This window comes from Marmota marmota, unplaced genomic scaffold, assembly GCF_001458135.2.
Source record: "Marmota marmota marmota unplaced genomic scaffold, marMar, whole genome shotgun sequence".
NCBI classification, from domain to species: Eukaryota; Metazoa; Chordata; class Mammalia; order Rodentia; family Sciuridae; genus Marmota; species Marmota marmota.
Genome location: NW_025999960.1, coordinates 8078915 through 8102800, shown reverse-complemented (window position 1 = coordinate 8102800; position 23886 = coordinate 8078915). Strand labels below are relative to the sequence as shown.

The following is a 23886-nucleotide window of genomic DNA, read 5'->3' as shown; positions in this document are numbered from 1 at the left end:
TAATGATATTCTTCCCTAGTGCCCCCCACCTTATTGTGAATTAGCATCCACATACTAGAGAAAACATTTGACCTTTGGTTTTGTGGGATTGGCTTATTTCCCTTAGCAAGATATTCTCCAACTCCATTCATTTACTGGTGAATGTCATAATTTCACTCTTCTTTAAAGCTGAGCAATATTCCATTGAGTATATATGCCACATTTTCTTTATCCATCCATCTATTGAGGGACACTTAGGTTGCTTCCATAGTTTAGCTATTGTGAATTGAGCTGCTATAAACATTGATGTGGCTGTGTCACTACAGTATGCTGATTTTAAATCCTTTGGGTATAAACTGAGGTGTGTAATTCCTGGATCAAATGGTGGTTCCATTTCCAGTTTTCTGAGGGATCTCCATACTCTAATAAATATTTTAACAAAGTATTATAAAATATAGTATATTTTTCTTCCTTTCTGCAGAGAAGCACAGAAGTAGATTATCAGTTAAGACTTAGCTAACAGGCTCCTAGGACTATGCACATATACAGAGTGAGCTGAAAATACCCTTTATATGATACAACAGAGATCAAAGTGAATAATAAAATTATAAATAATTCATTTTTATTGTTGTTTAATGTTAGTAGTGCAAAACTTAAAGATGCAGATTAGAGGAAATTTTGCTTCCTGCATGATTTGATGATACAGAGGGTTGAGCCAATGATTATTGATGCCAACTCCCTACTATTATGGTAGATAAAAGTGAGACCCACAGGGATCACATATCTAGCTCAGTATCTCTAGATCTGAAATTCAAATTGATGGTTTAATGCACTTAGTAAATTACTTTTTCAAAGAGTTGTTATGTTTCCCCAAAATTTTCAAGTCATAAAACACTCCCCAAACTGGATTGGTTAAAATACTATATTTCATGCCAGATGAGACTTTTTCTAAAGTAAATAATCTGTCAATCTGGAATGAGATAATTTAAAAATAACAGACATTTTTGTTCATATCAAAGAAAGTGATGAATATAGAGAACTGATAGTGTCTCATTGGCCAACAATTTCAGTCCATAAATCTTTTCTAAAAGTTTATTTGCATGAGTTAGTAGTGTAAATAGTCCTTTGAGTACTGATGTCATTTTCAAAATCTGCCTCTTTTCTTTTCTGAGAATGACAACTCTAGCTGAACACAGCTGAACTGAAGAGAATAATGACACTCCTCTATAATATGTATTAATGTTATGAACAATTTTCTTAACATTCAAAGAATGTTTTACATTCTCCCTCAAATCCTCTTACATCACGCTCTTATTCTGATGATGACCTCATTGGACTATGTTGCCTAGAGCCTTCTAGAACTTTCTAGTACCTTCTGAAAGATTCATATAATTACTACAAATGGTTAAAGTTCTGATCACTTCCAAACTCCTTAACTCAATCAGAAAGAAGATTGTCTTTCCTTTTCTTCAAGGCCCTTCCCTTCTCCACTCAAATTATTTTGAATTAGGGTGTCAAAAATTGTGTTCTATTCTTTACAAATAATGTATACTCTTAACTCTTGCCTATTAAATCAATTCAGTGCTCCTCAAACTAATTCTGGCCTAAGAAACTTCTTCCCACCAATTATATTTTAAATTCAAGGAGAATTTAAAGCAATTGATCATTTGGTGATTATCTTTGGATAATATCTTTAAAAACATTGAAAGCTTTTTCTGGAATTTTAGTCCCAGAGTTTATGTTTATAATTCCATTGGGGCCAAGTACTGTTGTACATTACAAGAAATAAGTGCATGTAAACTTGAGGGTGAATGATAAGTTTGCACTAAGTGACACCCAAATGTCAGCACTGCCTGCCCAAAGATTTTGCGATAATTAGGAGAGAGGAATATGGTGGAAGAGTTGAGTTTTCTAGTATAGGACTGTGAGCAACAAATTAATTTTAGCCAAACAAACTCAATGATCATATTAAATCAATTATTAATTTGAATATTACTAGTCTTATAGATTTATTTTATTTAAAAATGTATGCATTACAAGAATGAGATGTTTATGACTTATTTTATATTTAATATATTTAAATAACATTTTAATAATAATTTAATCAGCATGGATAGCTTGTTGTTTGGTTGATTGGTTTTGTTTTAGGTATATATTCTAAAAGATTAAGAGACACTGTTTTAGGCCAGTAGAGAGAATAATATACATAATTAAAATGTATCAGACACATGGTCCCTTTGGTAATACTCAAACTACTGGATACCAGCAGTTGTCTCCCCAATAATTGTAAATGGCAAATATTTAAGCAGTCAGCCAATGTTTCCAGCACTGCAGGGTAAGTGAGGAGGGGAATATAACTTGTTCCCTTTTAAAATGTCTATATGACCATGTTCTCTAAAGGGAATTGAAATCTCATTTATAAAATCATTGGAGAAACTTTTGAGCAACCTAAATTGCTTCTGCTTACCTCAGAAAGTTCTCTAAGTCTTAGGAAGATATTTTGTACTTTCCCTTCTGTTTCCTTTCCTTCTATAGACTAGGGCGCATTAAGCTGCCCTCCTGGCATTGCATTGTTTTTCCTAGCCATGGCTATGAATAGTGCAAGCACAATTGAAATGACGCAATTATGAAAATTCAGTGCAAATACTTATGAAGTTTCAAAAATCTGTCCTGAAGTCAGTTTTGAGTACTGGTTAATTTCTATGAAAAAGAGCCAAGGCACAAACCAATAAATGGTGTTCAATTTTTTTTTTTTAATTTTCCACTGTGTCCAATCAATCAGGAGTTTTGGATCAATATCTCTAAAGTCTATGGAATTTGTTTTACTTAACCATAAGAGGATTTCAAGCCACCTAAAGGATTCTTACCTGGAACACAGTGACTGCTCCCAGACTACTGTTCCTTGCTTCAGCAATACTCATTTCCAAGCCCTTCTCCAAGCTCTAGTCTGAATTAGTCCTGAAAGCCCATCCTTATTACATCACTGTCTGCCTCCAAAGTGGCCTACTTCTTGTAAAATAAATTACACTTTTCTTAATAGGGATTAGGACGTCCTCATGATCCACTTTTGTTTACAGCAGACTTCAGCTTCCTCTTGTTTCTGTCCCTTCACAGCGCCTTTCCATTTGCGGGGCACCTTCTTTTTCCTTATTGTTCCCTGAGTGACACTCAGTTTTTTTTTCCATCAGGTATCCCCTTAAATACCATTTCCTTTTAGAAGTTTCTCTGGATTCCTAAATGGCTATTGCCAAGCCTCTATTGTCACATGCAAGCCAACTGCCCTTCTCACAAATTCTAAACCTTACTGAGTACTATGTTTGAAAGTTTCCTTCAAAACTAATGTTGAAATTTAATTACATTTGGATGGTACTGTGACGTGGAGTCTTGAAGAGGTGACTAGGTCATGAGTAGTCCACAGACTATTGTTGTTATGGTTTAGATATGAAGTTTCCCACAAAAGCTCATGTGTGAAACAACGCAAGAAAGTTTAGAGGTGAAATAATAGGGTTATGAGAGTTTTAACCTAGTCAGTGTGTTAATCCACTTATGTGGATTAACTGGGTGCTAAGCAGTGTTAAGTAGGCTGTGGCTGGGAGAAATAGGTCACTAGGGTGTGCTTTTAGGATTTATATTTTGTACCTGATGAGTGGAGCTTTCTTTTCTGCTTCCTGTTGGCCAGCTCCTGAGCTGCATTCCTTCACTATACCCCTCCTACCACGATCTTCTGCCTCACTTTGATTCCAGAGCAATGAAGCTAACTGTCTATGGACTAAGAGCTCCCAAACCATGAGTGCCAAATAAACTGCCCTAAAATTGTTCTGGTTGTGTATTTTAGTCCCAGCAATGAAAAAGCCAATGGAAACATTCATGAGTGAATAAGTTGATTATGGTGGAAGGGGGTTAGTTATAAAGGGGGGTGCTTGGCCACCATTCTCCCATCTCTCTTTCACCACGTGAAATCTCTCTCCATGTCATGATGTAGCAAGAAGGCCCCTACAAGATGTGGCCCATCTATCTTGGACTTCCCAGCCTCCGAGACCATGAACCAAATAATCTTCAACTTACCATTTGCCCAGTCTGTGGTATTCTGTTGCAGCAGCACAAAACAGACTTCAGTTTCTCTTGTTTCTGTCCTTTCACATTTGCTGGGCTCCTTCTTTTTCCTTATTGTTCCCCAAGTGACACCCAGTTTTTCCCCCAGGTATCCCCTTAAACACTATTTCCTCTGAGAATCTTCTCTGGATTCCTAGACGGCTATTGTCAAGCCTGCTTTACTCCTGTATTATCTCAAATTTCCCTGTTATAGATTTATCACACTTGATTATAATTTGTTCTTTAATTACCTGTATTTCTTGTTGACCAAGAGTAAAAAAAATTAAGTTTATTGTGGGAGAAATACATGATAAACATACTCCCTATTCTAGCAATTTTAGGATAGAATTGGAAATGTAAGGTTATGCACAGATCGAGCTACTAAAATTTTAAATTTTTATTGAAGCATAATATAAATATAGAAAAGTATATAAGTTTAAAGTTTTCATCTTAATGGATTCTTATATAGTTTGATAACTATGTATAGAAATATCCTCAGGCTCCCTGCCAGGCACCCATCTTCCCAAAGATTCTAACTTATAGCAAAATATATCAGTTTCTCTTGTCCATGAACTTAAAAAAAAACAAAACTTACAACATATAGTCTTTTGTATCTTGCTTCTTCATTGATCTTATGAATATGATTCATACTTGGATCTAGTAGTACAATTTTCTTATTCATCACTGCATAATACTCCATTATATTAAAAATAACTTTGATAGTTTATGTTTCAATTTGATTAGACTAATAGATGCCCAGTTAGCTCATAAAACATTATCCCTGGGTGTGTCTATGAGAGTATTTTTGAATTAGTATTTGAATCCATACACTGAATATAAAAGATCTGTTTTTACTAGTGTAGATGGGATTATCCAATCCATCAAGGGACTGAATAGAAAAAGGTAGAGGAAGGGTAAATTCATTTTCTCCATTTCAGCTGAGACACCATCTCTTTCTCTCCTCTGACATCAGCACTCATGGTTTTGCTCCTTTGATCTTGGACTGTAACCACACCACCTGCTTTCCTGGGCTTCCAGATTGCAGATAGCATATCTTGAGACTTCTTCACCTCCATTATCACATAAGATAATTCTTTATCATAAATCGTTGGTTCAGTTTCTCTCAAGAATGTTGAGTAATACAATGCCACAGTATAATTAGCTAAGCTAATAATTCTTGGAACTTGTGTTGATTCTAAATTTGAACAATTATAAACAATGCTGACTTGAATACTTTTATACCTAGTGCACATATACATACAAGTTTCTGTCATATCTATCTAGGATTGAAACTGCTTTTTCAGAAAATATGCATACCTTTAAGGGAATATCAAAATGTTTAGTTATAAATAGTCAATTCATAGAAGAGAAAAATACAAATAGTGTATCACACAAAGAGATAACTTAGTAAATCAGAAAATGTAAATTCAAACACTTCATACTGACTATTGACCAAACTTTCAATCTATATATTAAGATTTGATGAGGAAATAAAGACTTTCAAGTGCTGAACAAAGTGAAAATTGGTATCACCTTTTACAAATTAGAATGGCTTTATTTTGCTCATTCCTACACCAAGAGAAGTACCTTGCTAAATAAATAAATATATTATACATCCATACTGTAAAGTAGTAATTTTGTTACTAAATGTACCTCAGAAATAGTCTCACAGAGGGGCATAAAAATCATTTAAATAGATGTTTGCTTGGAATAGTCTCTGGTGGAGAGATTTAAAAACAGAATGGGAATAAAGGAATGAAATTAGCCAGAAGAATAAACCAGGTCTGTATAGAACAACATTGAGTGGATTAGGGGGGAAAAAAGTTAATTGAGAGAGCTAGGAAATAGAATAAGATATGTGGAATAAAATGTGCAATTTATGTAAATAAAAACCACATATGATACAAATTTGTTCATAGATAAATAAAATTAATGAAATTAATTTAGAGGACAAATATGGAATATATGATATTGAAGTCTATTTTAGTTAGCTTTTCACTGCTGAAACCAAAAGACCTGACAAGAACAATTTTAGGGGAGGAAGTTTATTTGGGGGCTCAGGGTTTCTGAGGTCTCAGTCCACAGACAGCTGGCTCCATTCCTCAGGCCCAAGTGAGGCAGGACACTGTGAGGGAGTAAAGTGGCTCAGGACATTACATCAGGAAGCTGAGAGAGCTTTGCTCAACAAGGACAAAATATACACCCCCAAAGCACACCCCAGAGACCCACCTCCCTCAGCCACACCCTGCATGCCTTCAGTTACCACTCAGTCAATCTCTATCAGGGAATTAATTCACTGCTTGGGTTAAAGCTCATAACCCAATCTTTTTACCTTTAAATCTTTCTGTATTGTCTCATATAGGAGATTGTGGGGGACACCTCACAACTAAACCATAACAAAGGTGAAATTAAAGGGATAATTACACAATACAACATATAAATAAATACATATATAATTAAACAAAAGATATGTTGTGCATAATACATAGGTACCACAAATTATATAGTATTTTTTATTATGTGCTCCTAACATTCAACATTTAAAGAAAGGGTTATGGAAACAATGCTAAGAGAAGGAGGTACTGGCTATTCCTGAAGGTACAAGTGACCACTATTCATTGAATCTATTCCTTTCCCAAATGTTTTTACAAACTCAGGCCTATAAACACTCCATTGTGTAGAACTGATATTTTTCTTTTGTTCAAGAGCTCTTCTAATGTTAGAATATGTGGAATAGTCACATTAGTAATCTAGCAATACAAAAATATTTCTAGAAAAGGTGCTAAAACACTAAACATCTAAAAGCTTTGTTTTTCATTCAGCAATCCATTCGATATATATGTACTCAGTTCTTTATTACACGCAAGGCCTTGTACGGCTCTGAAAAGATGAAAAGAAACGGTGAAACAGTGAGCCAGATGGAACGCTTTGAGCAGCTACATTTACAGTAGATGTAAAGGCAGAAACCATTTCCCTTGGCAGCCCTGCTCCTCTCAGCTTACCACTGGGATCCCAGCCAGCTGAGCTGGAGTCCTGCCTCTGCAGTGAACCAAACACCATTCAACATCCTAATCTAAATATAACCCTCACCTCCTTTACTCTAAATTTACTCATAGATGCTGCAAGCATCCATAGGAGCTATTAAAAATCATATTTCTAGTATACATACTTTTTTACATTTTAACATCTCGGAAAATAGAATGCATTTTATAATTAGTGGTGTCTTTCAATCGCTCTCAGCAAGGAGACAACTATGACATAGTTGTGACTGCCTGCACATATGTGGCCTTGTTCATAGCTGTTTATATTGTCATTATTCCAGTTGATTTGGAAGTATGTGGAAGATAACACATGTTGACTTTAACTGCTTTTAAAGTATCTTTTGATTTAGCATGGAGACAAAAAGTTCTAATGTACAGAAATTCATCAAAATAAGTTAGCTGGACATCTAGGGATACATTTGTTATTCTTGCTGAACAGATTAGATGACTTCATTTGCTTAAAGTTCTTGTTAACAAGTCCTGTAAGAGTTTCACTGTATACTAATTGTATAGTTGTCTGTTACTGAATACAAATCACTTCAAGACATAGTGGCTTACAACAAAAATTATCTATTATCTCACACAGATTCTGAGAGTCATGCATCTTTGATCAGTTTGATTTTGTGGTTCTGATTCAAGGCCTTTCATTAGATTGCTGTTAAGCTTTTAGCCAGAGTATAGTCATTTGAAATCTTGGGTGTGGCTTGGGGATATATGCTTGCAAGATGATTCATTCACTAGGTTGCTGGCAGGAGGCCTCAGTTCTGGGCAATGTAGACATCTCCACAGGGCTTTCTTCTCCCAGAAACATGATAGAAAGCAAGATAGATGGAGATGTTTGCTTTTCATGTCCCCATTTCCAAAGTAATCCATTGTCACTCTTGTTTTATTCTATTCAGTAGGAGAGAGTCATTTAATCCAGCACATACTTCAGGGGAATAGAATTAGGTTCCAACTCTTAAGTGGAAAAATCAGTGGACATATATATTTTTTAATGGCCACAATAACTTTCTTTTAGTGCCAGGTAATATTGAGAGAGTACAGGCATAATGGTCATCAGTCACTTAGAAAAAAGTTAGAATATCCTCTTAAGAAATCATGAATAACACATTAGTACCAAAGAATGATATTTTGTATCAAAATATAAGCACCAGCTATTCAGAGTTTTAAAATGATTTAGAAGAGTCATATTCTGAATGTGGAGAATTTTAGGGTTATCTTATAGAATTATTTTATGGATAGTTTCATTTTTGTCTATGTGTAAGAATAATAAATAATAAAGAGTCTTTGAAGTAGAAATTATTTCTCTTTCTCTCTCTCTCTGTATCTCTCTCTCTCTCTCTCTCTCTCTCTATATATATATATATATATATATATATCCTACATGATAATCAATCATTGTGTTATAATTTAATTAGGAATTTTTTTTTCTTTTTTAATGGAAAACTGATATTTTCTGAGAGCCAATGAAATTTGGTAAGCGCTTGTGGTAGTTTGAATGACTTGGCTTCAATTTTTTTGACCCTGCCTATATATCTATATTCTTTGTTTGTATATTCAAAGTGCTCACCAGTGTATATGGGTAATCTGCCTTGCCTCTTGGACCAGTGTTTATAATATGATTCAATTTGGTCAACAGAATGTTAGCAGACACGAGGCAAGAAAAGACTTGAAAGAGTACATACATGTTTCCACATGCTTTCTTGCACTTCTGTCTTTGCCATGGGTACATGCCAGGACTAGACTTATGGAGGTTGGAAGAAAACTAAGGTAAGCCAAGTTGCCCTGAAGGCCCCATCTAAAGGCAGCCTCCAACAGCTGACAGTCATCAACTTCTAAATATAAGGCAGCCCAGCTCAGGTAGCAAAATAACGTATCTATTTACTACTGCCCAGATATGTGAGTCATTAATGTCTATTGTTATATGCCACTTATATTTTGTGGTTGTTTGGCCATAAATGCTAATACAGGTAGCTTAAAATGCTATGTGTGTTTTCAACATTTAAACATATCCAGTGTTTAATTGGAGTGATTATCTATGTTTGTAAGATTTTCCAATGAAATTCTGAAGTCCCTTGAAAACTTGTACTTGATATTCATGCCATTCTTTCTTAGACAATTTTTTTTTAGAAAGAATGACAATGGTGTGGATGGATTGCTTGACAGTGGTTTCCCCTCACCCCTCATCTCTGGGCATGGTGTTTACTTAAAGTATAGCAAGGGGAGGGTGTCAGTGCCAAAAGGCACCTTTCTTTGGGGGAAACTATCCTTTCTTTACTCCATGTGGTCCTTGTGGGGATTTCTAACACAATGCCTACCACCTTCCAACTGCACAAGTGTGGACAGGAAACCCAGGCTGGCTAAATAAAACATACCAAACTCTTGAAGATAAAATGAATCTTCGATAAGATTTGGTATATGTGCTAAATCAGAAAGAATGCATATCTATTACTTTTGGATCACCCACTAGGATAATTCCTGTCACAAGAGATAGCCTGTCAGAGAAGCAAAATCCGTGGGTTGAAAAGTCATTCCCTAAGAATATTACATAAGCCCTATGTCCATTCCTTCTTGGAGATCCCATTATTTGAGCCAATAAACTCCCTATTTTCCCCTTAAACTTATTGTTTATTACTTATGTCTATTACTTGCAATTGAAAGAATCCTGAAAGGATAAAAAGTGATATCCCTAGTTTGTGGAAGAGGAAACAACCTCAAAATGTTACATTTCTTGTTCATATTCTTAAGGTAATAAATGGTAGTCAAAACAATATAATAGGTCTAGCCAATTTCATGAATCACAGAGAGAAAGTGAGCAAGATAGAGATGAGATTGACTTTTCATGGCCTTATTTTGTGAGCTCACCTTATCCGTGCACTCTTTTGACAAATGCTTAGGTATGAGTCACCACCACCACCAGTTTTATCAACTATCATGCTGCATATATGCAGATACTTTTCTCACATCCAACCCTGGCAACCACTGTCCTGTCCCTAGAGTTCTGTCCTTTTCAGGATGTCACATCAATGGAATCACATAGCATTGCATCTGACTTCTTTTATAGCATAATACATTTCAGATTCATCCACACTGTTGCACATTATCAACATAAATGCTTTCTGAAAATGTGCTTGGAGCAGCATTTCAATCTTATCCATATTAATGAGTATGACACACATACAGGTTTCAAAATGAGGAAAGGAGAAATATTTCAAGGCAGCATCCTGGAAAGCAAATGAGTCTGAATGAGCAAATATGACAGAAGAAGACCAAGTTCCTTTACTTCAGAGTTCTGCTTTACAATCAGCCAGACTAAATTCTAAATCCAAATCAGTAATGGTATTGCAAGTACTGGTATACATTACCCCCAATATCAAATGTATTCTTAGTAACCAAAATGAGGAATCTGTTTTAAAATATGATAAACAATGTAGAAATGTAATTTTGGCTTGCCACAAACTAATTTATGAAGTCAACTTATTAAAAATCACCATGTTTCTATTCAGAAAAAAACAAATTCTGAAGTTGGGGATGGGACACCTTTCATCATTATTTTTGTTTTTAAGACACTCCAGAGGATTATAGGCTCAGGAAATTATTAAATTTTAATTAATTATCCAAGTATCATTGAGGAAATAAAGAGAAAGAAAAAAATGTAAGGAAAATCCACATTCCTTGAGAAAAGAAATCTGAGGAATATTTCAGTTTGTTTCCTGTGTTTCAGCTTTAAACAAATTAAGGGATATTTTTGTTATGAAAAACATATAGCATTTTGATATTTATAATGTAGAAGTAAAGATAAGATCAAGTCACAAGCAAATCAGCATTTTAGGCAAGTTAATATGGATTTTTTTTCTTCAGGTGTGTTAAATTATGTATATATTATGTTGAACTATGTTCTTTAGTTAAAAATATCAAAGTTATAGTAATCATGAAAAATCTGATTCTCAAACCTGACCTCCTATCAAACAGTCCTGAACATTGCCTCCCCAAATAGCTTTTTGTACCTCACTCCCATGATTCTGATATGGAAATTTCAGACTGAAGCAACAGAGTCCATTTTGTTTTTTCAATTTCTTGAGAATTTGAAAGTTCTGATGGGCAACCAGTTTTGAGAAATACCTTACATAGAAGGTACTCTCAATGAAAGCTTTGATCTCCCAAAGCCTGGAAAAATTTGAGCTGAGGTCAGTTGAAGGTCAAATACCAAAAGCAAAATATTAGAATTAGGAAGTAACCTAATACTTAGGTTCAAGCAATGGAACTTAAACAAACAGCTTAAAAGGGAAAACCTGGATCCACGGTGAAGCAAGCTTCATGAATCAGGAAGGGAGGTCAGGGTGGCAAAGAGAAATCACAATAGGGACACTTGGGAAAATGGAAAGGCAGAGCTCAGGAAGCCCTGAGATTCCTAATTCTGGGTCCAGTCTGCTCAGAACTCAGAGGAAGACTTTACCTGTTTCAGACTCCTTGCCTCTGGGTTTATGCTTTCATGCAAATTCCTCCTAGTGTCTCAGCTCATTCAAGACTTACCAGTCTCTTATTTTCTGTCTGTAGCAGCTTGCTTAGTGTCCTGCTGCTGCCTGAGTGACATTCATGGGCATCTCCAGGAGTTGAAGTGACTTACCAGGTGATCTTATTTCACTGTAACAATGAAGCTGACTGTGGTTTTGTCTGTGTGTGTATACTTTCTTTTTTTTTTTTTTTTTTTTTTAACAGTGAACCGTATCAACATTGAATTGTTGATTCACCAAGTAATGTTTATTCCATGCTATTGCACTTATAATGAAAACCTTCTAAATCTGAATTTAAACTTTTGGTAAATTGAAAGGACAGTTATTATGTTTTGGGTAACAGTAAGACATTTATTTCTTTATAATTTGTTTTCATTCATAAAAAGGACAAAGCACAGTCCTATACTACTCCATTGAAAAATGATAAAAAATAACTAAAAAATCAATTCAATATTTTATCAGTATCAAATAAAACTACTACCACCTTTCCTGAAATACAAAGAAACCACAGATGTTTCTATATCTATATAAAGTTTAATTAAGAATCTTGCATCTTAAAGCATATGATACATTAGTTAGTTCAACAACAGTTTAAAACTGATGGTCCCAGTCAAATTCGTACAACTGTATGAGGAAATGAAAAGCTTGAGTTATCAGTATATGAGATATTTTAGTCTACTTTATCTGTCACAAGTTTAAAACTAAACAACCTCCAAAGTCTGCTTTCTTCTTACCTTTCAGAACCATTTCATGCAAAAATCTAGCCAGTTTTGCTCTTTATTACCTTACATTAAAAAATAAAAAGGCAAGCATGCATTTGGCAAAAGATGTAGTTGCTGTTGATTATATAAAAATGCCCAACATGGGTCACATTGCAAAAGGAAAACCCCGTAGTGTAACAATGAAACACCAACATTTATACAGAAGGCTTACAGAGTATTCGTTTCCTTAAAGTATGAAGTCATTTTGTTTCTTTTTCCAAATAATTAAATATTTTATGAAACCTGGCAATGATCTTAAGACTGTTGACATACTTTCACTGGGCAGTCATCCATTTCATTGGTTTTAAAAATTTTCATTTTATAACAAAGAGGTAAATGTAAATTAATGAAATATTTATTGATATTTTCATAATGAAGATTCTAAACATTTATACATAGATATATAGTACAAAAATTATACAAATTAAAGATAGGGGGTAAAGTAGTAATAGATTTATTTTGCTTCCTGTAAATATCTTTTTATGAACCTATAAGTTATCCTTTCTAAAAAGATAAACTCTATCTCTAATTAGCTAGCAAGGTTGTGCTAATAAAATAGGATCATACATCCTGAAGCATCAAACATTGCACTATTTCATGAGCCAGCTAATTCTTTATTTCCCGAGCTCTCACATCCACACTCAGATATATTTCCATGCACACCATGGAGAATGAAGAAATGTGCACCCTTCTTTTCACAACTTATAAAAACCCTAAGTACCAACACTTGGGAGACACATCTTCTGTCTCCCTGTGGCCTTCCAGTTTTGCATAATCTTCAAAGTACCATTAACAACATATCAATTTGGTATTTTTAGCCATTTGTCAATATGGCATTGAAGTGGCAAATGAGCTTAAAATTAAGTTTTATTTTATTGTTTTTAAAAGAATACTGTAGCTTCTTCAACCTACAGATGATTTGTTGATTTCACATCTTCAATAAAGAAAGATTATACTTAGGAATGAAGCACAAAAACAAAGATATTAGAATATTATTAAGTAATTCAGATATTCACTTAACTGTCATTTATCTCTACTATATAAAGACTCACATCTTAATAAAAAAATGGAAGAACACTACTTCTCAAAATCCATCATTTCACATATGAATAAATACAGCAATATGATGATACTTCAGATAAGAGCTGTGGTTTTTGAGGTTTGATACTGATGATAAGAAAAGCATAAAATAATTTCAGAGTAGAATACAAAAGTAAAAAAAAATCTGCATATGGTATGTTTACCATTAGAAAACTAACTGAAAAGCATTACTGATTCTGAAAATGAAATAGTTAGAAAATTACTTCAAAAATAAGAATACTGATAGTAAGTTCTAGAATTTGGCTTTCAATATTCAAAATCTTTCAGCTCATTCAGTAAAGTGATTTGGTAATGAATTTATGCTGAAATGTTTCTGTCATGTTCTTTTTTTTTTTCAGAAAAAAATCAAAATTTCGTGAATGATAGGGGCCATTCAAAAATAAGCAGGACCCAAAACAGAGGGGATCGTACAAGAGACTGTATTACTCTTACATTTACCACATACAATCAACATTTCAACCTCTATTATATTTCACAACTTGTTATTAAATTTAAAGCACCTGTGTATGGTGATTTTACTTTCACTCTACAGCCTATGATATTGAATTGAACACTGTAACTTGTCCCATTGGAATAAATCATGCAACTGTCACAGAATCAGGTTAAGTGGTTTATAAGGCATATTGGAACGAGTTAAAAATCATTTTATATCCATTTAAAAGTTTATTCTTTTGGATGAAGGGGTTCCTGAATGCCTCAGTCATAGTGTGTTGTAAATCAGCTGGATAGTTTGTTGAAGTATAATTTATTTGGCTTAGGATGAAGCCACAGAAATTGGTGAGAACTGTCTTTATCCCAGGATGAAGGGTGTCCTCTGAGCTGGGTTGGGAACAGCAGCTTTCACATCACACTCAGAATTCCAAGTAGACAAGGATGCCAAGGGCAGGCAGCAGTAAGCCAAGAAAACTTGAAGACAGGGTGGACGTACCTACAAAGAAAATGAAAAGCGTATATGTCATTTCATTGATTGGTCACTATTGCACATTTAGTCTGCTTGGGAAAGGTATGATTGTGTTGCCCTGAAAACCAAATGTTTTGTTTATTGGTGATTGAAAAGAAAGAAAGAAGGAAGGAAGCAAGGAAAGAAAGAGAGAAAGAGATAGATTTGATCAAGGATTTAGAGACCACATGAACTGTTTTTATAGGTTTAAAGTAGTCATAGAAAATAATAAGATCCAAAATGATTATGCTGCCCTTATGATACAGCAGTCCCAAATTTCTACCAGAAGGCAAAAGGTCAAGAAGTATACATAAGAAATGGGACTGGGGATGTGGCTCAATGGTAGAGCAATTGCCTAGCATGCACAAAGCCCTGGGCTTTGCAAAAACCAAACGACAACAGCAACAACAAAAATAACAAACAAACCTAACAATGTTACCTGGGATAATAATATCAGAGGTGTACTGGATAAATCTTGCATAATTCCATATTTCAATAATTTTAACACATTTAGGTACTCACATAAAGACTTAAGAAAAGCATTTCTAATAACATTTATTTTCTTTATGTTTTTTAGCTAAAGAATAATTGCCCTGATGTATTATTCTCTGAAATAAAAATGAAAATGATGTAATATTCTCTGAACACATATGAATTGATATTGCAATTTGGGTGCCACCTAGAAGGACAACTTCTGTTGTAAGTAAGTTCTTGGCCTATGTGCTTTTCTCTCTAGAACTCCTGACAGAGAAGGTTTACTTTTTGTTTCCATTCTCCACACATTTTAGGAACTAATTTACTGGAAAGAGGGAAGGGCTAAAAACTATAGTCAACAGTTTGCAAAGATAAAATTTTCTTCTCAATTTTCATAAGCTTACTTTCTAAATTTGAAAACTTATTATCTAAGATTAAAAATGGCCTAAACCAGCCGTTCTTTAAAATATCTCTCTTACATCCAAGACTTAGAGCATTTCTCCTGAATATCTAGGCATTATGATCATATCTGTGGTCCCTCTAAAGAGGAAGATAATCCTTTCTGCATGCTTGCATTCCACCACTGTCCTGCTGGCTGCTTGGAAAATATAACAGAAAGTATTTTTAGATACAGATAAAGTGATATTGGGAAATAAGGAGGGCAATGAGGATCAAAAAGTGAGGACAAAATTTTAAGAGCAGGACAAATGGCCCTCCAGCAGCTGCAGTATTGCAGATGCTGTGTAACACTATCAATAACAATGAAAACACTAATCCTTACTATGACAGCCTCTGTTATAGTTCTACAGCAACAAAACGGACTCCCTGTTTGCTCTTCTCTCCCTCCCTCCTGCTCCCTCTCCCTCCCTCTCTCTCTCTCTCTCTCTCTCTCTCTCTCTCTCTCACACACACACACACACACACACACACACACACCATGCATATACACACTTTAACATAACAGTCTATTCATTTTATCGTCATACTACAGATTTTGTAACTCAGATTCAGGCCAACTACCACTAGAGGCCAGAGACAGGTTTAGATCTCAGATTTGCTTAGCTCCAAACACCGTGTTCTTTCTACCTCTCTGTGACTATCCTGCAGATAACTTTAGAAAAGGAATAATTTTGGAAATGCATAAGGACACTACACCCTGCTCTTGATGTGTCAAGATAATGTCATAAAAAGGAAAATAAATGACATATGGGAAAACAGGGCTACCTCCTAAGCTGTTTCAGAGAGGTCTTGCATTCTTGTAGACCCTTTTTAAAATGTACTTTGTACATGATTTTAAAAATAGGCTACAATGCACACATCATGTTATTCTGATAAGATGACCAATAACAGACCTCAATTGCAGAGTTAAATATTCAGTTTTCAAAGTTTGACCCATATTAAGACCCCTGAAGACCTTTGTCCAAGGATGAGTGCAGGGTTTCTACAATGCTCTATCCTGTGACCACAAATTACATCAGCCATGGGTACCCGTTTATGTGCTTGCTTGAGTATGTGGCTTGGCACTGTACAAACTATGGCTGCAGAAAGAAGTGTAGTCAATTATGGATGTGATTTTGAAATTTTCGTGTTAGTATGAAAACCAAACACAATTTCATAATTTGTGGTTTCAACATCAGGATATTTGATTTATTTAAATAAACTCTTCATGTTTATGTGTGTTATATTTAATTTCTCTAATGGCTCGTGCTTATGTAATTGTGGTCTTCATCTTCAATTCTCTTCTCCATTCCAGCAGAAACTGGAGACTTGATTGAATTACTATTTAAAGTTATTATAAATGTGGGGGTCTATATATTCTTGAGGGATTTTCAATATATTTTGATTATATATCTCACAAAGTATATATTACTGCTATCAAAAATAATTCTAGTACATATATGGTATGTATTAAACATATTTTTATTTTCATGTATTTGATCAAAGTTAAATATGAACAAATCATCAGTCATGTGAATCACTTTTTTCCCTAGAAGAAGAAATTTAAAACTAATTTAGAGTACTGTCTATTTCATTAGATTTTCATGCTTTTTTTTTTTTTTTCTTTTACCTTATTACTTCCTTCAGGAAGGGTTTTTTGTTTTTTTTGTTTTTTTTTTTTGCTAGAGAGGAATACAGATTGAGAGCAGAAATTTCAATTGAACAATACTTCACTTAAAAGTTAAGGTGTCCTTATGGTAAGTATAGAACTGCTCTTATCAGTTTTTAATTATATCTCCTCTCTGAGGTTTAAATTTCATAACCATGATCTAATCCAAGTTGCTACTGCTTGGCTATTGATTATGACATCATATTTAGATTTTTCTTTTTGTGGTATCATTTTTATTTGTTTGTTTAGAGTTCACAATTATTAATATCTTTAGTTTATGGACAACTTCAGGAAAGGGGCTATCTGAATCCAAATCAATGCAGCTGTGTTAATGAATTTCAAGCTCAGTATATAGAAATTATTCAAACCATAATGCCACATAATTGAATCATGTTTCCTTAGCAAGACAGGACCTCTTCTGATAACTAAGCACAAGGCAGAAGGGAAAACAGCAAGAGGGCAGGGCAAGGGGGTCTGAGGAAGAAGACCTTTAAGGGATACCAGTATGCCCTCCATCAAACTTCTAATATTTCTCTATTTCTCTGTCTTTGTCTCTCTTTCTCTTTTTATATCATGATCCTCTAACTTTTAGGGAAAGGGTGTAAGGAGGAGAGTTACCCCTTTCTATGAAAGATTTTTCTCAAGAAATAGTATTTTTTTTCCTATCAGAGAGATGATAGCCATCACCCACACCATCAGAAGGCATCCATTTTACTAAGTCCTGGGCTTGCCCAGCTTGTCTTGCAAGGCCACTTTTGACCCTTCCAAGGTCTTACAATCTCCATGGGCTCAGAGAAGAAAGAATTCTGATAAGATGGCTGACCCCTGTTCTGAGAGGTTTGCTCAGTACAGTCAGGTCTCTTAGGTACACATCAGTCGATGTTTGCTATTGCTAGTTGTTGAGTCCAACAAAACCCATGCTGGGACAGCAGCAAGTTTAGAAAGGAGAAAGAGCAAAACTTTGGGATTGAAAGAGTAAAATTAGCTCAAAGAGGAACAGAACAAAGCCACAGGTAATGCATGCTCCCTGCAAAGTTGACAGGAGACACTTCCAAGATGGCATAGCAGCTGTAAAAGGCCATAATGAATTCCTCCTTGAGTGGATAGTGTACAGTTACAATGATGGCTCAGTGATGCTTTACTCTTCCCATTTGTTAGTGGGGATACCCAACTGCTAACCTGCCCTCCCCTCATGACTGTAGTTAATCCCCACTTCTTCTACTTCCGCCTCAGAAGCTGAAATTAATCCAGAACTGACTGATACCTTCCTTAGATCCTCCTTAGAATTCTTTTAGCAGGAACTCATATCTTACATAAGGTCCTTCTCACTCACATGTGAGAAGGTAATTTGTCAGAGAACAGGCTTGTGCTTGGTTTTGGGTTGTTTAAGTTTTAACAGAACAGGCTGGCACACATAAGGATCAATAAGCAAGCAGAGACTTCCCTGGTCTTAGCAGCAGGTATGAGGTTATGCTGGGAGCAGCTTCATGTGGCAGCACAAGTAGAGAGCTCTGAGGCCAGGTGAAGGGAAGTGCAACCCCCAGTTTTTGCCTTTTGCTGACTGGACAATGTTGAGTATGTTCTGTAATCTTTGTAAACCTTAGTTCCTTCAGCCATAGAATAGGAATAATAATATGTCTCTATGGCTATATTGTGAGAACTGAGAACATATCTATCAAAGGCTTATGTATATACAACATAAAATTTTTCTTCATAAGCAATCACAATATGTGGAAGCCCGTTATTGAAATGGGTGCGAAAGGGATGCTTTATTGAAAGATGGATCTGAGGACAGGGCACTGCCAGGTTTTTGCCTTCTCTGTGTTTAAGCTTGCAGCTATACTCTCCCCCCACCCAACAACTACCCCATGGAACACAGGGGGCTCTGCTTATCACAGTCTTAAAGCAGAATCTTTCTGTAAAGCACTTCAGCAAATACATGGATAGTAGAAAACTCCAAGTGAGGGAAGGGAATAATAAAAATAGACTGGACTAGACTAAAGGTAATAATGGGAAAGGAGCAGGAAGGGGAATATGAAAGACAGTAGAATTAATTGGTCATAATGTTCCTAGCCTTGTATTTGTATATACGACCAGGATAACTCCACATTATGTATGACCACAAGAGTGGGAACCAAATAGAATAAGTTATACTTTACGTATGTGTAGTCTGTCAAAATACTTTCTACTGTCATGTATAACTAAAAATAAAAAATAATGCAAATAATAAAGAAGAAAACTCTAAGTAAGTGCTAGCTATTCACACTACATCTGAATATGATTATTTCTTGCTCTGGACCTGAACATTTTATTTTTGGAAGAGTAGTTGGATAGAAACCAGAGCAAAACAGCAGCATAAACTGGGCATATTGAACTTTTCTGTAATAGTCTGGCTATAGTGTTACCTTCTCTGTGGCATGGTAGTCAGAAATATTTGTTTTTTAAGTAACAGAAATCCAACCAAAGAAAGAAGTGATACTCTGACTTTAGGGATAACTAGAGTCAGGGAACTGAATATGTGTAGCTTTCTTCTTTTCTTCCTTCGCATATTGCTCAACATTCTCCAGGAAAATAGACATGTATTCCAAATAGAGATGAGCTCCTAACTCACAATTATATTCTCAAAAACAAATAAGTAGTATTTTTCTTTAGGTCCTACCAGAGTGAGAAACTCTAAAGGAAAAAATAATTTGCAACTTTGAATCACCTCTGCCCTCAGGCTAATAACTGTGGCTTAGTTAGTGGCTATGATTGGACCAGCCTTGAACATGTTTCCATTCCTCAACCAATCACGGTGGTAAAGGAGGCAATGCCACTTAGTAAATTGACAACTTGGTTCTTATCTCAGGAGGACTAGCACATTCCCAAGTGAATAGATTTGGGAGTAAAAGAGGGTTTCTGGGGCAAAAAAAAAAGAGAATATACTTCAACCCAAAGTGTAAATGCACAATGAGAATTGAAGGATATGAAAAAAACAACCCCCAGGGAGAAAAGGAGGACAATGGGCTCTGGACTTTCACAATTTCCCTTTTCTACAACTGTTCCCCCCGACTGCCCAACTCACCCGTTCTGCTATGACTCAGTCTCACTGAACCCTATAAAACTCAGACCCCTATTGTAACCAGTTGCCAATTTCCTCTAGAAAATGTGCCCTTCTGCTGCTTGGTAAAGCATTGCTGATCTGTTGAAATTTTATCTCCATTTCTTTTCTTTCTCTTTTATTTGCTTTCATTTAGTGCCAAAAACTGGGAAGGGGTTTGAGGCTGTCTACACCTCCCCATTAATGAACCTCTACCATCTTTTCTCTCTTCTCATCTGATTTCTATTTCTCTCCTTCTTTCCTTCTGATAGAAGGAGACCCTTTGCAACTCCAAGTCCACTAAAGCTCAATGGCAGCAGATACATGTCCCCAAACCAATTCCATTCTTGGGCTAGGGTTTTGCTGCCTCATTGCCACATGGACAGAGCAAGGACCTGTATAGTGTCCGTTATTGGTGTTGGAGGCATTCTCCTTCTAATCCTCTCCTCTCCAATTCCTACCTTAATTTAGACCTCTGGATTAGAGGCCGCTGTTTGCCATTTTGCTTTTGTATGCAACACCAACCTCCTCATTCTTTGGAGAGGTAAGATCCCTTTCAGTCTCCTGCAGAAGCACCCTGCCCAAGACCCTCCACCTTTCTGGACCCTGGGGGTCCCTCACTGCTGAGATTCTAGAAGGGATGCCCTCTCATTCTCTGGTGAAATTCTGTCTAGTGAAGGGAGACATCAAAGGACACTTTGATCTCAATCACCACCCCAAATAGACCTCTCCAACATGGGAGCTTCCATCTACTGGACTCTCCCTTAGGTTGTCTCAAAAATAATTTTAACAACCTTAAAATTTGATGCCTTATTAGGCTTAGTACTTAGATCTGGCCACAATATAAATCAGACAACCTTCATCAGTGGCCTGAATTTGGGACCTTTGATTCAAAAATCCTCCAAAACTTAGATAATTTTCCTGAATGAAATGGCAAATGGCCTGAGGCTTATCTCCAAGCTTTCTTTGGCCTTCACTCAAGGCTCTCATTATGCCAGCCAATTCTCACTGTGTCCCTGATCCATTAGCCCCTTAGATCAGATCCTGATCCCCAGCCCTCTTCTTCATTTACTGCCCTGAAATAGCAGATGAACCCTCACCAAAAGTAAAGCTGGAGGCTATAAAGGAAAGTTTCATAGAGAGGAGTGCCTGATTACCATCAAAAGAGACTATCAGAGTCACAAGCTTTTTTTTCTGAGTCAATTTGAGACCTACAAATTTTCATAACCTCTTACATAAGCAGGCTTTATCTGTTTTTCTCTATTTGCCAGTATGATTATATAGCCCCAATATTTATTCCCTCATATTAGTCTGAAAAGATGTAATATGGCACATGAAAGTCCTAACTAACTTCACTATGAAAGCTCTAATTGACACAGATAAAAAGATCTGTAGTAAACACAGAGGTAACACCAAAAGTAAGGGATTTTACAAAAATCAAATGGCATTAGGCATTCCTGCCTCATTGCCACATGGACAGAGCAAGGACCTGAATAGCGTCCGTTATTTGTGTTCGAGGCATCTTCTTCTAATCCTCTCCTCTCCAATTCCTACCTTATTTTAGACCTCTGCTCCATAGCCCCCTAGATCAGATCCTGATCCCCAACCCTCTTCTTAACTACAGCTCATGAGGACATATGTGACATTAAAAATGCTAAATTTTATATATAATAATTTTATCAAATGGGCCCACTGTGCTGACTCCCACGTGATTTCTTTTCCAAGAAGCAATTTACCTGCAACCCTGCCTGGCCTCATGTGGACAATATATGGCAAACTATATAGTCCTTGGCAAACTACCGTTGACTACAGGGGAGATACAGGCCCAAAATAATGTTGATAAGGGATGGGTTGGATTCCCCCTTCACCCAGGTGTTGGGAATGTTGGTCCAGCCTTGCTTCAGTTTCTTTTCTGTGGGAAAAAATTGGTGCCTGGGGCAGAGAACAGCTTGAGACAACTGAAGTCAGCTGGCCGGGGCCACTCCCCAGTGCTGCATGAAGGTATCAGGTACTGAGTCTGACCCCAATAGCCCTCAGGGGTACCAAATATCAACCACTATCTGTCTCTGTTTCTGAATGACTTGACCTGATGTTGGAGGGCACTCTCACCCAATGAATCTGGGATTCTGAGATGAGATCCCAGTCTGATCTGAGGTCTTTGGCAAAGTGGTGACCCACTAATCCTCAAAGCATGAGTCAAGCAATCTCTCCTTCTTCAGAACTGCTTCAACCCCAATTCTGTCCATACTGTTTACCTCTTAAACAAGGACTCATTATTTAAAATTAGACTACCTTCTCTAGACTCTCACAAGACACATTTTATTCTGTACTCCCCTATTCTGGCAGGAAAAAGACCAGAAAAATCTGTCTCACTTAATCACATTAAAACTACCCCTCATCTGTCCTAGTTCAGTAATCCAAATTATTTATTTTCCTTAGTGGAGATATCACCCAGAACACTAACAGGCTTGCCTCCCACTTCAATTGAGGAGCATAATATGATATCATGGTCCTAAGAGTATGAGGACCCTAAAGGACAAAAAGAAATGTTAAGGGCACAACTAGCTGACAAAAATCCTCCCTTAAAACCAAGAAGTTAGTATCCTCCATTCTGAGTGAAGCCCCAGCCAGAGGTCATGGAAGGAAAGGCAGAAACTGCTGAATTTTCTTCATCCAAATGTAGCCAGTTGGGGAAATGAAAAATGGTTAAAATGCCCTACGTATGAGGCCTTGCTCAAAACAGCAGCTTCCTTTACTTCTTAGCTGCTGCCAGATCTCTATCTCTCCATGGCTTACAGAGCCTGCAGAGCTTTCAAGATTTACAAGGCTTTCAGAGAACTGGTTGAGATCAAAGGGGGAAAAAATGCCACCTTTAAATCCAAGCTGCTTGTGAGACCTAAATGTCTGGCTATGTATCTCTTAGCAGTGTACCACGCTGCTTTCTTAACAAGTTCCTCCCTAAACACTACAGCACAAGAAGGGAAGATAGAAGATACAAGTCTTCTGTACCTGGAAAATTTTTTACCTAAGGATTTCAGAGCTCTTTCACTTTTTCAACATCTGAACTGACTCTAATCTGAACCAAAAGTGCACTCTGATCTGATAAAGATGTTCAGTATGTTGCTTTACTAATTACTGCCACTTTTTTAGAACTCCTGTTTTTAAAAATTCTATTTTTTTAGTTCATGGTTTTATAGTGAATTCACATTTCATCCTGTATACCTAATTTAAAATATTTTCTGATCAGTCTTTTTTTCATCTAATTACAGAGGTTTTTACACTGTCTTTGTTTAGAGGCCAAAATTTCAAGGGTAAGCTCTCAAATACATTGGAGAATCTCCTTTTACAAAATCCTAAAAAAGGGCATGGACATGGTGATGTTGGAAATAAATCTGGTGGTCCCTGAGGACAAGTGGCCACCTGATCTCAGTATCAAGCAGGGCTGTTAGACTTTACACCAAGCATTTCCAATTTCATAGGTTTCTGTGATTAAGTCATACTGTAAAAGTCTAATAAGCTCTATTTTAATTTATAGCAGTTTAATTTTAATAGAGGCTTTAATAAACATCTCTAACATTGCCTTCTACCTGTAGAGATCTACCTGCAGCTACAAGATTGTTTCCTGGCTGATTTATGTTTGTGTGCACACCTGTGTATTGTGTTGTTGTGTCTACATATCTGATTATGTCCATATGTCATGTACATGGTATCAAAATTGGCATATAGATAAATGAGTGCTCATAAATTAAAATTTAAAAGAGAAATGGATCCAAATACCTTTCAGTTCATGTGACTTAA

General features: G+C 36.1%; 1 protein-coding gene across 9 annotated transcripts in view; it reads right to left on the bottom strand.

Annotated features, from left to right (window-relative positions):
* Window positions 1–13777: 13777 nt before the first annotated feature.
* Window positions 13778–23886, bottom strand: part of Cntn1 (contactin 1) — a 333868-nt gene continuing 323759 nt past the window's right edge. For all 9 annotated transcript variants that reach the window (XM_048802545.1, XM_048802548.1, XM_048802543.1 and 6 more), the window contains one exon: window positions 13778–14416. In XM_048802545.1, the coding sequence (XP_048658502.1) occupies window positions 14340–14416 (77 nt within the window). In that variant the 3' untranslated portion in view covers window positions 13778–14339. The remainder of the gene's footprint in view (window positions 14417–23886) is intronic.